Source organism: Rhinoderma darwinii, chromosome 2 (assembly GCF_050947455.1).
Source record: "Rhinoderma darwinii isolate aRhiDar2 chromosome 2, aRhiDar2.hap1, whole genome shotgun sequence".
In the NCBI taxonomy this organism is placed as follows: domain Eukaryota; kingdom Metazoa; phylum Chordata; class Amphibia; order Anura; family Rhinodermatidae; genus Rhinoderma; species Rhinoderma darwinii.
Window position 1 is genome coordinate 197,162,885 of NC_134688.1, and position 15,453 is coordinate 197,178,337.

The window sequence follows — 15,453 nt, forward strand, 5'->3', positions numbered from 1 at the left end:
GCGGTAGCCTACCGCTACCACCCTCCGCTCTGCCTGACACCACATGCCATCAGGAGGAGGAGGTGGTCATGAAGCGAAGAGGCGCCACGGAGAATCACTTTTGAATGGGGTCGGTGACGGCACAGGACTGGACCAGTACAGTCACCTGACCTGAGTCACCTGACCTCATATCAAGTGACTGGATTGGTCCACTCCAGGCACCGACCTCACTTGGCAGCGGCAAGAATCTGAAAATATGTTCGGACGCTTATTCCTTTGCACTGCGCATGTACATTTTGGCGCATGCGCAGTGCAAAGTTCTGGGAGACTGACAAAAAATCCCGGACGACGCTACGGACGGCAGAAAAAAACACCAATTTTTGTGGACTGTCCGTAAATTTACGGACGATTGGCAACCCTGGACATTATGAATTGTAAATTAATGTACAAAGTTAGTATCTTTAAATTTGATGAAGGTGCTGTTTGCGCATTTTGGGCATTTTATATTGTAGATCTAGTAACTTATATAACATCACTCCAATTTAATTAGGTTGATTAGCAAATTAACATAATTACTCTGTAAAATAAAATAATCATTTTATAATAATATTGCAGTGTTGTGCTTTTAAATGTAGGGCTAGCCTACCAAAGAATACATTGGTTATTGTTATTGCAAAACTTTACAGTGCTTTACAACCAGATGTTTATACTCAGCAGTCAAACTCTTGCTTAAATGTGAGCTTTTCATACACCTAGTTTATTAGTATGCAACCAAGCATTCCACTAAACTGTTCCTATTCAGAGCCAAGTCCCACTATCCCTTCCCTGTCCAAATATGTTCTGTGAACCGGAGACCCACTAGGACTGGGAAAGTGCAATAACTATTTCTCTTCTGTTTAAGTGGAGACATAAACAGTCTTACCAGCAGGTGGCAGAATCACTCAGTAAGGCTGCTTTCTGTTGATAGAGATAAATTGGATGTAGACTGGAGCCGGAGCTGAGTATCACACACACCGGAGAGGCAGTGGTGTACATAAGAGAGAGGGGGCTATAGCAAAGATCAAATTTGGTCCTACATTATGGTCCCAGGTTTTGCCATCAGGGACAGAAATGCCTGGTGTTTGTTTACCCCTTCATGCTCTGTTAATGATTGTAGCATAGTTTGTAAAGCTGAAAATAGACATAAGTCCATCAAGTTTAGGCTATTATACTGCAATGTTGATCCAGAAGGAGGCAAAAAAAAAAGAGGCAAATGGCAGTTATTCTAATCTTAAGAAAAAATGTCTTACCAACTCCAAATATTTATCAGAATAAGTCCCAGGTTTAAAGACCTATCTACAGTAATCTAGTACCCATAACTTATAATATTATTACACTCAAGGAAGACATCTAGGCCCCTTTTGAACCCTTCTAGCAAATTCTCCATGGCAACTTTCTCTGGTAGAGTGTTTCATAGTCTCCCTGCTCTTACAGTAAAGAATCCTCTTCCATGTCGGCGTAGAAACCTTCTTTCCTCTAGACATAGAGGATGCAGTTCTTCATCTATTTTATTACTTCCTTTGAGGAAAGGGTGGCTGTGCTATGAGTTCATGTTGAGCATGTAGCCGCATTGTGTTGGGGAAATGTGCCTGGGGGTATGTGGCAGGCATTTTTGGGTGGCATATGAGCACTGCAAGGAGGCATGTGTCTCTACTGCATATGAAAGGACATGTGGATGACACTTATGGGGGCATATGGCTGCCCTTTGTGTAAAGGCATATTGCCGCTATTTATGGTGGAACATGTGACAGGCACTGTATATGGGGATGTGGCTAGAATTTGTGGAGGGGGCTGTGGTAGATACAGTATTTGGGAAGGCATATGGCAGTCACTTTGTATGCTGGGGCACATGGCTGCACTTTGTGTATTGTTGTATGTGGCTGACATTGTATGAGGTGCTGTGTAACTTTTTTTTATTATTAAAGGGGTTGATTCATTACAAATACTGCATATCGCTAGTCCATGCCACCAATGTCTGATTGGTGGGGGTCGGACAACTGTAACCCCTATCAATCACTAGAACAAAGTACCATTTCATTACCTTTTGGCTCTGCTCAGCCTTTTAAAGTCTATGTGAACACATAGATTTTTGTATTACTTTTAGTGTCTGTAATTTGTTTTTGTTAAAAACATTTTTTACTTCTATGTATCCTGGATTCGGAGATTGCAGGCCCTGCATGCCTCATACAGGCAGGACCCACCTGTTATCCATCACATCTAAGTTATGAACTTAGATGTGATCGATAACAAATGGATCCTGCGTGTCAGAGACACACAGGACCTGCTGTCACCGAAGCCATCAGTCCCACTCGTGCACTGTGCTAGCGGCAGCATGTGAGAACGGCTCCCTGTCCGAGTTAGTGTCTATGTTTGTTGGAAGGTATGCCCATGTTCGTTGCCGCATGTAGGATGAGCCGACGAGGTCGGTGGAGGAGGTGGTGACCCGGATATCTGGCGAAGGAGGTAGCGGCCCAGTCTGTGGGAGATCCGGACCACGTATCGGCTCGTCAGCCTGGGTGGTTGGTGTCAGCCGGAAGTAGCATCCACGCTGGGTGGGGAGATGCAGTGGAAGTGCCAGAGCAGCGTCCAGGTTAGTCACCCTGAGAGAGGCATCAGAGAAGAGGAGAGACTGACTGTAATAAGGGCTGCCGATTACTGAAAGGAGGAGGGGGAAGAGGAGGTGAAGACATTGAACACCTGAGAGCGGGAGGCTACAGCTCAGATTAACCGTTTTTACAGTGCAGGAGGCAGAGTGGAGGATGACACTTAAGCAAGTGCAGGTCACCGATGCCTGTCCCATCATTAATGCCAACACAGCGACTACAAAGGAAACGAGTGCAAAGGAGGATGAAGTGATTGGGAGGGCTGTTGTTGCCAATGCTGCTTCCCATGCTGTCTTTATTCCCCCTGTTGTCACTACCAAGGGTGTTGCTTGAGGAGTTTGATACTGCATTTTGCCTTTTGGAACTTGGAAATACACTGGATGTACTACATACTGCGTTGAACGTTCCAAAGGGACATCCGTGGTATGGAAGAACGCAGAAGAAGGCGGATATCGATTTTATACCTTTACTATTGTTAGTGTGGTTAGCAATATTGTGATTAGATATTCTAGGAGAGAGCTATTACGGATTGGAAGTGATATACCAAAGTCTGCTACTAAATTACAAAAGGTTTCTAGAGATGTATGGTGGCCCTTTAAGGATTGTACGGCAGGCCGTAAGGTAAGGGAAAAAAATAGGCAGTATAAACCAGTGGTTCAATCGATATTAATGGGGAATGTTAGATCTATAGGTAACAAAATGGATGAGCTTGTTGCAATGGGAATGTTTGTCCATGATGTTAGGGAATGTTGTCTTCTTGCTATCCCAGATACGAGTACCAAAGTCCCCGGATTTGAAGTTATACGAGCAGATAGAGATTTTGAGAGCACTGGGTAGAAGAAAGGGGAGGGTGGTATTGTTTTTTAATAGGAAATGGTGTCATCCGAGGCATATAACTGTGAAAGAAATACATTGCAGCATTTATATTGAATTTCTTGTGGTAGGAATAAGACCGTTTTATTTGCCACGGGAATTTAATGTAATTATGGTTGGTTTGGTGTATATTCCGGCATCAGCTGATGCTAGGGTAGCATGTGAGTTTTTGTCATCTGTAGTGGCACATATTATGACTAAATATCCTGACAGTTTTTTTGTACTAACAGGGGATTTTAATCATGCTACTAATGGTGGGGTTCTACCAAACTTTACCCAGTATGTGGAATGTGCAACAAGGGGGGATAAAACACTGGATTTATTATACGCAAATGTAAAGAATGCTTATAGTATTGATATATTGCCATCATTGAGTTGTTCGCACCATAATATGGTATTTTTTTAAACCAATTTATTGCCCCAAGGTGAGTGGGAAACCAGATGGGGTTAAAGGGGTTTTCCAGGGACATAAAATTTTTGACATAACATTCCATGTAACTATTTAATAAAGTTCCTAATATATAGTCTGTATAAAGTCTGAAGTCTTACTAAAGTCTCAAATGATCTCTTGGCGGCTAAATCGGACGGTAAATCCTCTCTCCTGATTCTTTTGGATCTCTCTGCAGCCTTTGACACTGTAGACCACAAACTCCTACTTAACATGCTCCACTCTATTGGCCTCAAGGACGCGGCTCTCTCTTGGTTTTCCTCCTATCTCTCTGACCGCTCATTCAGTGTGTCATTTGCTGGTTCCACCTCTTCTCCTCTTCCCCTTGATATCGGGGTTCCTCAGGGATCAGTCCTAGGTCCGCTCCTCTTTTCTCTCTACACAGCTCCTATTGGACATCAGCAGATTTGGCTTCCAGTACCATCTCTACGCTGATGACACCCAATTATATACCTCTTCCCGTGACATCACCCCTGCTCTAATACAGAACACCAGTGATTGTCTGTCCGCTGTCTCTTACATCATGTCCTCTCTCTATCTGAAACTAAATCTTTCTAAAACTGAGCTCCTTGTGTTCCCACCATCTATTAACCTCCCTAAACCTGATGTCTCCATCTCTGTGTGTGGCACTATCATAACTCCTAAGCAGCACGCCCGCTGTCTCGGGGTTATTTTTGACTCAGATCTTTCCTTTACTCCTCACATACAATCACTTTCACGCTCCTGTCATTTTCACCTCAAAAATATCTCCAGAATCCGCTCTTTTCTTACGGAGGAAACTGCCCAAACTCTCATTGTTGCTCTGATTCACTCTCGTCTTGACTACTGTAACTCATTACTAGTCGGTCTTCCCCTCTCTAAACTCTCCCCTCTCCAATCTATCCTCAATGCAGCAGCCAGGCTCATCTTTATGACCAACCGCTACACCAACGCCTCTAATCTGTGCCAGTCACTGCACTGGTTGCCCATCCCCTTCCGAATAAAATTCAAACTTATTACTCTCACCCACAAAGCTCTCCACAGTGCTGCACCTCCTTACATCTCCTCCCTCATCTCTGTCTACCACCCTACTCGGGCTCTACGTTCTGCCAACGACCTTAGATTAAAATCCTCCATAATCCGAACCTCCCACTACCGTCTCCAGGATTTCTCTCGTGCTGCACCCGTCCTCTGGAATGTGCTACCCCAGACAATCAGATTAATTCCCAATATCCACAGTTTTAAACGTGCCCTGAAAACACATCTATTTAGACAGGCCTATAACATTCCCTAATCTGACTCCTTTCCATGGCCCTCCATTTAGATTAGTCATCAGAATAAGATTCCCTCACACTCCTTCTCTTCATGTCCGTCATACACGGATACTGGCTGGTGACCGGCTCATGCAGCTTTATGTTACCACCGCATGTGTATAAAAATGGCCGGACCATTGTACAGAACAAACACTATTACACTTTGTGTCTCCCTTATGTCCTCATAGATTGTAAGCTCTTGCGAGCAGGGTCCTCACTCCCCAGGTTTGAATTGTAATGTAATGTCTGATATTGTTTGTTTCATGTTCCCTCTAAATTGTAAAGTGCTGCGTAATATGTTGGCGCTATATAAATATAAATAAATAAATAAAAATAAATAAAGACTTTCTTTCCTATTCTCTCTGCCTCTGCCCTGCCGGAAGTTCTGATTTTCGTCTGTCTCTTTTTTTTATCTCAACACAAGCTCGTGCACAAGAGTTAGAATACACACAGCCCTGTGCCGATACCTCTCACTGACCTACGTAACGACACAGGACTGTTATTTACTAAGTATTCCCGCCCCCTCTGTGTCTATTGGCTCCCAACTAGTTCTCCCTTCACCTTTAGTTTATCCCGCCCACCTGCCTTATCTGAGGTCCGGTCACAGAATCCTGTGACCGCACCTCAGATATCTAATGTGATCCCCATCATAATATATGTACCCCATATATATGTAACTATATATACACTACCGTTCAAAAGTTTAGGGTCACTTAGAAATTTCCTTATCTTTTCAAGAAAAGCACAGTTTTTTTCAATGAAGATAACATTAAATTAATCAGAAATACACTCTATACATTGTTAATGTGCTAAATGACTATTCTAGCTGCAAACGTCCGGTTTTTAATGCAATATCTACATAGGTGTATAGAGGCCCATTTCCAGCAACCATCACTCCAGTGTTCTAATAGTACATTGTGTTTGCTAACTGTGTTAGAATGCTAATGGATGATTAGAAGACACTTGAAAACCCTTGTGCAATTATGTTAGCACCGCTGTAAACAGTTTTGCTGTTTAGAGGAGCTATAAAACTGACCTTCCTTTGAACTAGTTGAGAATCTGGAGCATTACATTTGTGGGTTCGATTAAACTCTCAAAATGGCTAGAAAAAGAGAGCTTTCATGTGAAACTCGACAGTCTATTCTTGTTCTTAGAAATGAAGGCTGTTCCATGCGAGAAATTGCCAAGAAACTGAAGATTTCCTACAACGGTGTGTACTACTCCCTTCAGAGGACAGCACACACAGGCTCTAACCAGAGTAGAAAGAGAAGTGGGAGGCCCCGCTGCACAACTGAGCAAAAAGACAAGTACATTAGAGTATCTAGTTTGAGAAATAGACGCCTCACAGGTCTTCAACTGGCAGCTTCATTAAATAGTACCCGCAAAACTCCAGTGTCAACATCTACAGTGAAGAGGCGACTCCGGGATGCTGGCCTTCAGGGCAGAGTGGCAAAGACAAAGCCATATCTGAGACTGGCTAATAAAAGGAAAATATTAATATGGGCAAAAGCACACAGACATTGGACAGAGCAAGATTGGAAAAAAGTGTTATGGACAGACGAATCGAAGTTTGAGGTGTTTGGATCACACAGAAGAACATTTGTGAGACGCAGAACAACTGAAAAGATGCTGGAAGAGTGCCTGACGCCATCTGTCAAGCATGGTGGAGGTAATGTGATGGTCTGGGGTTGCTTTGGTGCTGGTAAAGTGGGAGATTTGTACAAGGTAAAAGGGATTTTGAATAAGGAAGGCTATCACTCCATTATGCAACGCCATGCCATACCCTGTGGACTGCGCTTGATTGGAGCCAATTTCATCCTACAACATGACAATGACCCAAAGCACACCTCCAAATTATGCAAGAACTATTTAGGGAAGAAGCAGGCAGCTGGTATTCTATCTGTAATGGAGTGGCCAGCGCAGTCACCAGATCTCAACCCCATAGAGCTGTTGTGGGAGCAGCTTGACCGTATGGTACTCAAGAAGTGCCCATCAAGCCAAAGTGGGAGGGGCTTCTGGAAGCATGGGGTGATATTTCTCCCGATTACCTCAGCAAATTAACAGCTAGAATGCCAAAGGTCTGCAATGCTGTAATTGCTACAAATGGAGCATTCTTTGACGAAAGCAAAGTTTGAAGGAGAAAATTATTATTTCAAATAAAAATCATTATTTCTAACCTTGTCAATGTCTTGACTATATTTTCTAGTCATTCTGCAACTCATTTGATAAATATAAGTGTGAGTTTTCATGGAAAACACAAAATTGTCTGGGTGACCCCAAACTTTTGAACGGTAGTATATATATATATATATATATATATATATATATATATATATATATATATATATATATAAAATTGTGTTGCTATTGAAGTACAAGCAAAGAACGAATGGAGCGGACATTGAGGAGGCCGTGGACCAATAGGATCCCTCAAAACCCGGTACTTTTGACGTTCACCCGGGTTTGAGGCATCCTATTGGTCGACGGCCTCCTCAATGTCCGCTCCGTTCATTCTTTGCTTGTGCTTCAATAGCAGCACCATTTTCTTTGCATGCATGCTATTCCCCAATTCCCCCCCCCCCCATTTGCCTCTTATTGGTAAAACTCCTCAGTGCTCGTGCGCTGCACGGCCTGAGGAAAAAAATGTCCCTGGAAAAGCCCTTTAAATTGGTAAGGAAATGGACTAATGAAAATGAGGAACGGTTACAAGCTTGCCTTGAAATGATAGACTGGGGAGTTTTTGGATTAGGGACAGATGGAAGTGATATAGACAAAGTAACGGAATGCATTACTGATTATGTTAATTTTTGTACAGATCTAATTATACTGGAAGTGCAGGTGAAGTGCTTTGAAAACAACAAACCGTGGGTGGTAAAAGATCTAAAAGGGTTATTACACAGGAAGAAAAAGACCTATAGAGACAGGGATGGTGAGGAGATTAAAGGGAACCTGTCACCAGCATTTCACCTATTAAACCAGCAATACCTAGTGGAAGTGGGTGAAAAATTATTTCTATATAACCTATAATTGTCTTCTTAGTCGGCTCTGTAGCTTTAGTATTCATTTTTTAGTGTCCCTGTTAATGAGGATAAGAAAAAAGTCATATGTTCATTCCTCAAGCCTTTTTGAGTTAACTCCGCCTACTTACTTTTGAGTGACAGCTTACTTTTGATTGACAGCATTCAGGGTGGGCCAGTTTTCAACAGTGGGCGGGCATAAGAAGAGGAACAAACAAAACTGCTGGATTATTACCATAAAAGGTGCAAAATGTTTGTAGACCGTTATTTATGGTCAACACAGGAGCTTAGGAGAGGGGATAACGCCAATGAACTTTGGACAGCAGCGGCCAGCGAGGGGTGAGTAGAGTTCAATAGGTGAAATGCTGGTGACAGGTTCTCTTTAAGATAGTGCAAAGGGAATTGAAGTGCAAAATATGGGAAAGTAAGGAGCTATATAGGAGGAAAGTGGAATTAAAACGTGCAAAAAATAATTTGAGGGAGGTATGGACGGGAATGAAAACTATTACTGGGATGAGGATGTGACCTAAGGTGGTTGACGAGGATGGAAGGATGGTGAATGAATTAAATAGAAACTTCAAAAGATTTTCTGGTGGGAATAAAAAAATGAAGGTAGCCGCGATAAAATCAGATGGAGAGGATGTGAAATATACAACAGGAAAGGAAAGCTGTGGTGCGGGGGGGGGGGGGGGGTGGGGGTGTTCGTGGTGACAATGGAGACAGTGACAGAGCAATTGAAAAAATGAAACGTTAGGAAAGCCCCAGGCCTAGATAAGATTCTGCAAACTTGTACTGATGTATTATGTGACCTACTAGCAGATCTATTTCATTTGAGTTTCGTTCAACTAAAGTTAACAAAGGTATGGAAAACTTCCTGCATAGTTTCTATCCCGAATCCGCCCCTGTATTAAGAAAGTTACACAAAACACACTGATACACATTTTTATTTAAAAAAAACAAAAAAAAAAACCCAAACTATTTCACAGGTGTACATAGCTTTTAAGCAGATTTGCCAAGCGTTTTTGAAGTGTTTTTAAGAAACAGTTTCGGCATTGTCCATTGGAAATGTAAAAATCTGCTTCAACAACTGCCTCAAAAATTTATTTTGGAAAGTAATGTGGCAGTTTTATGCTCCAAAATAAAAGTTGTGTGTACATGCCATTAACACAAAAGGATACGCTATTCTCACCTGTATTGCACTTGTCATGTACTTTTTTGCTCTTTATTTCTATTAATAAAATAAAGATTTGATTAAAAAACAAAAAGCACAATAAATCGCAGCTCAAAGAAGGAATTGTTATGGTATAAAATTATCTACAAATTGTTTTTATTAATATCAAAAAGTAATTGACCTGCCTGTTCACAAGGTGGCAACCTTGTTATCTGTAAACACAGAGTGGCAGGACGTTTGTGTGTATTAACCACCCCTGTGCACACCACACTACTTCTGATGTCAGTGTTCTCTCTGTATCAGGTTTCACAATGACACAGAGTCAGTAAGTAATGACTGGGTGGACTTACTTGTAGAAGAGATTGCTGGTCAATATTATACCTTTACACATTTTAAGGAACATGAATGATATCTTCGGTAAATACACTGACCAGGTGATTTTCTCAGGAGAGAGGCACCATTATTTCCCAGTATTGTATTAGGCTATTAGAACGGCTTTCTACGATTCCTTTTCTGTTATGTTTTTGATACATTTATAGTACATCCCTCACAATAATATTTTAGGAGAGAAACTTTTAAAGAATGTTCCCTGTCTGGAAAACAATATCTTGGTGAAGTTTATCTTTATCCCAACATAGAGCAAATGTTGCTAAGTAAAAGACTGGTTTACACATGAAACATGGATCAAAGCATTCTTCTCGCAATTTTGATGATTTTCAAGCTCACAAGTGCAAGCTCAGAAGTGACTACTGGGACCCCAGATACAGAAGGATCAGAAACTAATACAGTATTCCATGCCTTCACTGTGGATTACAATTTGGTCCAAATCCCCTATGAAATTACTCTTTGGATTATTCTTGCTTCCTATGCTAAAATCGGTAAGTAGTGTACAATATATTTGTAATACTGCCTGCCTTGTTTTAGAATTATTGACCCATTAAAGCGAGGCCATTTATGATTTATACTTCGATTTTTAAGAAATATAAACTCACTTTACACAAGCAATTACATGTTTTCATCCAAAATTATACCTGATGCTGAACCTCTGTATTATAAGGGTTAATACACCACCAAATATAGAATACTTGTGATGTTATAGGTACCTTAGATGTTTAATGTAACAGATTTTCATCTTTCACATGGTTAAATACCAATGTGACTACTGTGTTCCTCACAATTTATATTATCCCATATATACATCTGGCAAATATTAATATCTATAAAATCAGTTTGTTTTTATTTTTCAGTATTAGTAGAATATAAAAGGGTTTTCCCCGAGTTAAAACTTGTGTTAATGCTTTTAACTTGGGAATGTGAATACATTTGTAATATACTTACAGTTTCCAAATTTGCCCCGTTTGACGATGCAGCCGTGGGGGCACAAAACTGGTGATGTCACACAGTTATTAAAAATGTCTTCCTGGTACCAGGAAGAAAATGTGAATAATTACACCACGTAACAGGTATACGGATGATAAACACAGCGGGCAGAGAGTGAGGTCACCAGTCATGTGCCCCACGGCAGCATCAGGAAACGGGGCCAATTTGGAAACTAAGTACATTACAAATGTATTCACATTCCCAAGTTAAAAGCATTAACATATACAAGTTTTAACTCGGAAAACCCCTTTAAGGAATATACGGAGTGAAGTCTGGATGATTAAAAGGGTTTTCTGATAAGTATTTAATTGATATTTCATAAAAGTCTAAACATTGGGGCTCTGACCCCTGGGACCTCCACTGTTTCTGAGATCAAGGTTGCTCAGTCTTCTCTCAGCTGTTTCTTTATCTCCACTAGACTTTATTGCAAAGTTATTATGCATGTGCTGCCATTCCTACACCAAGAAGAGGGACCAGAAAAATATATGCTCATATTTGGTGGAATTCCCAACAGTCTGAATTGAGTGGATAGGCCATACATGTTATTAATAGGAAAACACCTTTAAACTCTGTAAATATCTATCACTCCCCCCTGGATTAAGCGTTGAGTTCCAGCACATGGTCCTGGCTATAGCATTCGGTTTCTTGGCACCCCGACGCCTCCTCCTCTGTTACTACACCGTGGCTTCCTTCTATCTGCCGGCTGCATTGAGTTACCATGGCGACTGTCAGCCAGTCATGATATCAGGTTAGGCGGCCGATTTTCTTGTATCCCTTGCCTGCAAAGCAAGGTACATCTTGTGGTTTGCTATTATTTTTATTGCTATTTTGGCTCTTTTCCTCACTTCTAATCCTTGACCTTTGCATTTTTTTCCTGATTTTCCCTCTGAATTTGTTATCTGACTCTTGTGGTTCTCCTGGTATCGACATCCTGACCGATTATTCATTAATGACCCCTGGCTAAGTTCCTTACTTCACTACAAGTTCTATGCTACAGCACATCTGCCGCCAATCGGTGACTATTCTGTGGACCGTGACTTGGGTGTTAAAGTTGAAGGATGGCGAGACGAGTGGAAAACTGCCTTTAATACCCAGGAAGGGCACTATGAATACCTGGTGATGCCATTCGGCCACTGCAATGCCCTGCTGTTCTTGAATAACATTTTTAGAGATGTTCTTAAACAGTATGTCCTGGTCCACCTCGACAATATCCTAATCTAATCACGAGATCTGAAAACTCATCATTCTCATGTTCATTCTGCATTACTTCGGCTAAGTCAGAATTCCGTACACGCCAAGTATTCCTGAGCTAAATCATCTTATCTGAAGGTTTTCGCATGGATCAAGTTCAGTGCAGATTCCTGGGATTCGCCTGGGATTTGTCAATTTATTAAAAATTCTCCTAAGAGGTCTCTCCACTCTCTGCCCTATCCAGAAAGGGCGCTAATACCCTGGATTGGCCAGCTTCTGCAGCATAAGCCTTTGCCATCTCAGCACTGGTTCTCCATCAACCTATTTCTAATAAGCCGTTCTATTTGGAGGTCGATGCCTCTTCAATCAAAGTCATAACAGTTATTTTCCAACTATATATATAAAAGAGTATCCGGCACACCAATATAGGTGTGCCGGATACTCTTTTATATTTATGTTTGGGTTGGGCCCCTATCCGTGCAAAACCTCACCCTTCCACGTATCTGGTGCTATCTGAACCTTTACACAAAGTTATTTTCCAACTGTCTGAGGGTAAGAGACACTCCATTTGGCGGCTTCTTCAAAAATAATTTTTTTGTGTCGAAAAAATAAAACTCGAGTACTGCTGGCAGGGAAACTTGCCCTGGAGGAATGGCCACATCTATTGGAGGATGCAAACTTTCCCATAACTATCTTCCCTGACCTGTAACATACTCACCTCTCTGTGTTCCAGTGTTATCTCTCCCTGTCAGCTACCGCAATTAATCTCGCAGAGCGCAAATCTGTCCAGTCAGAACATACAGCAGGGGCGCTCTTTTTTAATTCTCTTTATGCTGGCCTCAGCGCCAGTTATTAGTGTTTCAGTAATTAGCAATGGCGGATCATCATAGGGCATTTTAGACGGCCGCCCGGGGCCCGAGGCTCCCGGGGGGCCCATGGCCACCCAACGTACAATGTAGTTTTGTCGCGTTATTGCCGCGATTTTGGCGAGAATCGCGGCACAAGCCGCGACTAAACGGCATTGCATATGTCCTGCAAAAGGACCTTTAGACATAAGGTCACATGACCTCATCTCTGAAGTTCTTACTACTGTTTAGAGACCTGCTGGTCACATGACCGCAAGTCCATGAGCAGCAACAAAGTTCCACAGAGAAGACTGAGGCGAGCTGCTATGTAAGTATAAGGGGATGTATTTGTTTAAGGGGGCTGTATTTAGGGTGTCTGGTGTGGGGACTGTATTTAGGGGGTCTAGTTTGGGGACAGTATTTAGGGGTCTGGTTTGGAGACTGTATTTAGGGGTCTGGTCTGTATTTAGGAAGTTTGGTGTCTGTATTAGTTTAAGGGGCCTGGGGTCTGTATTTAGGGTGTCCGAGTTCTGTATCAGTTTATGGGGTTTAGGGTCTGTATATTTAGGGGTCTGTGTTAGTTTAAGGGGTTTGTATTTAGGGTGTCTGTATTAGTTTGACATCTGTTGTCCGTATTAGTTTATGGGGTCTATTTAGGGGGCCTGTTCTAGGGTCTGTATTAGTTTAGGGGTCTGTATTTAAGAGTCTGGTCTGGGGTCTGTATTAGACTAGGGGGTCTGGTCTGGGGTCTGTATTACTTAAGGGAGTCAGGTCTGGGGTCATTATTAGCGTAGGGGGTCGGGTCTGGGGTATGTATTTAGGGGTCTGTATTAGTTTATGGGGTTTATTTAGGGGCCTGTTCTAGGGTCTGTATTAGTTTAGGGGTCTTTATTTAGGGGTCTGTATTTAGGGGCCTGGTCTGGGGTCTGTATTAGAAAAGAAGGTCTGGTCTGGGGTCTGTATTACTTAAGGGAGTCAGGTCTGGGGTCATTATTATTGTAGGGGGTCAGGTCTGGGGTCTGTATTTAGGGGTCTGGGGTCTGCATTAGTTTATGGGGTCTGTATTTAGGGGACCTGGTCTAGGGTCTGTATTAGTTTAGGGGTCTTTATTTAGGGGTCTGTATTTAGGGGTCTGGTCTGGGGTCTGTATTAGATTAGGGGGTCTGGGGTCTGTATTACTTAAAGAGGCTCTGTCACTACATTATAAGTGCCCTATCTCCTACATAATGAGATCGGTGCTGTAATGTAGGTGACAGCAGTGCTTTATATTTAGAAAAATGATCTATTTTCACCAAGTTATGAGCGATTTTAGCTTTATGCTAATTACTTACTTTATGCCCAACTGGGCGTGTTTTTACTTTTGACCAAGTGGGCGTTGTGGAGAGAAGTGTATGACGCTGACCAATTAGCGTCATACACTTCCCTCCATTCATGCTCTCCATTCATGTAATCAGCACATAGTGATCTTGCTAGATGTGTTGTCACATACTCCCATATTAATATTACTGAAGTGTCTTGACAGTAAATAGACATCGCTTCCAGCCAGAACGGGATGTCTGTTCACAATCCCGACACTTCGGTAACGTTTGTTTGTGATTTACAGCACAGCAAGCGTAATCTCGCTGTAAATGACAGTTTACAGCGAGATTACACTTGCTGTGCTGTAAATCCCACACAAACGTTACCGATGTGTCGGGATTGTGAATAGACATCCCGTCCTGGCTGGAGGTAATGTCTATTAACTCTCAAGACACTTCAGTAACATTAATGTCTGAGTAAGTGACTGCACATAGTGAACAACGCAGGATCACTATGTGCTGATTACATGAATGGAGAGAAGTGTATGACGCTAATTGGTCAGCGTCATACACTTTTCTCCACAACGCCCATTTGGTCAAAAGTAAAAACATGCCCAGTTGGGCTTTAAGAAAGTAATTAGCATAAAGCTAAAATCGCTCATAACTTGGTGAAAATAGATTGTTTTTCTAAATAAAAAAGTACTGCTGTTATCTACATTACAGTGCCGATCTCATTCTGTAGGAGATAGGGCACTTATTATGTGGTGACAGAGCCTCTTTAAGGGAGTTAGGTCTGGGGTCATTATTAGTGTAGGAAGTCAGGACTGGGGTCTGTATTTAGGGGGTCTGTATTAGTTTAAGGTCTGGGGTCTGTATTTAGGGGTCTGTATTTAGGGGGCTGGGGTCTGTATTCGTTTATGTGGTCTGTATTTAGGGGGCCTGGTCTAGGGTCTGTATTAGTTTAGGGGGTCTGGTCTGGGGTTTGTATTAAGGGAGTTAGGTTTGGGGTCATTATTAGTGTAGAGGGTCGGTCTGGATTTAGGGGTCCTGTCTGAGGTCTGCATTTATTTAGGGTGTTTGTTCTGAGGTCTGTATTTGTTTAGGGGGGTCTGGTCTGGGGATGCAGTAGTTTAGAAGGTCTGGGTCTGTATGTATTCTATGATCTAGTCTGGGGTCCAAACTTATTAGTCTGAGTGAAAGGGGTTGTCCGGGCACATCGATAGGTCATTAGTATAAAAAACGGTCTGTGCCTGAACAACCCCTTTAATGTATGGTTCTTGGCCTTGGTGTCTAAATTTGTGTTTTTCTATAGAGACT

At 42.1% G+C, this 15,453-nt stretch overlaps 1 protein-coding gene across 1 annotated transcript in view; it reads left to right on the plus strand.

Moving 5' to 3' along the window:
* The first annotated feature begins 9,870 nt into the window (after positions 1 to 9,870).
* The window catches only part of SLC9A4 (solute carrier family 9 member A4), an 83,634-nt gene continuing 78,051 nt past the window's right edge, over positions 9,871 to 15,453 (plus strand). The window contains exon 1 of the mRNA XM_075852700.1: positions 9,871 to 10,300. Coding sequence (XP_075708815.1) covers positions 10,102 to 10,300 — 199 coding nt within the window. The 5' untranslated portion in view covers positions 9,871 to 10,101. The remainder of the gene's footprint in view (positions 10,301 to 15,453) is intronic.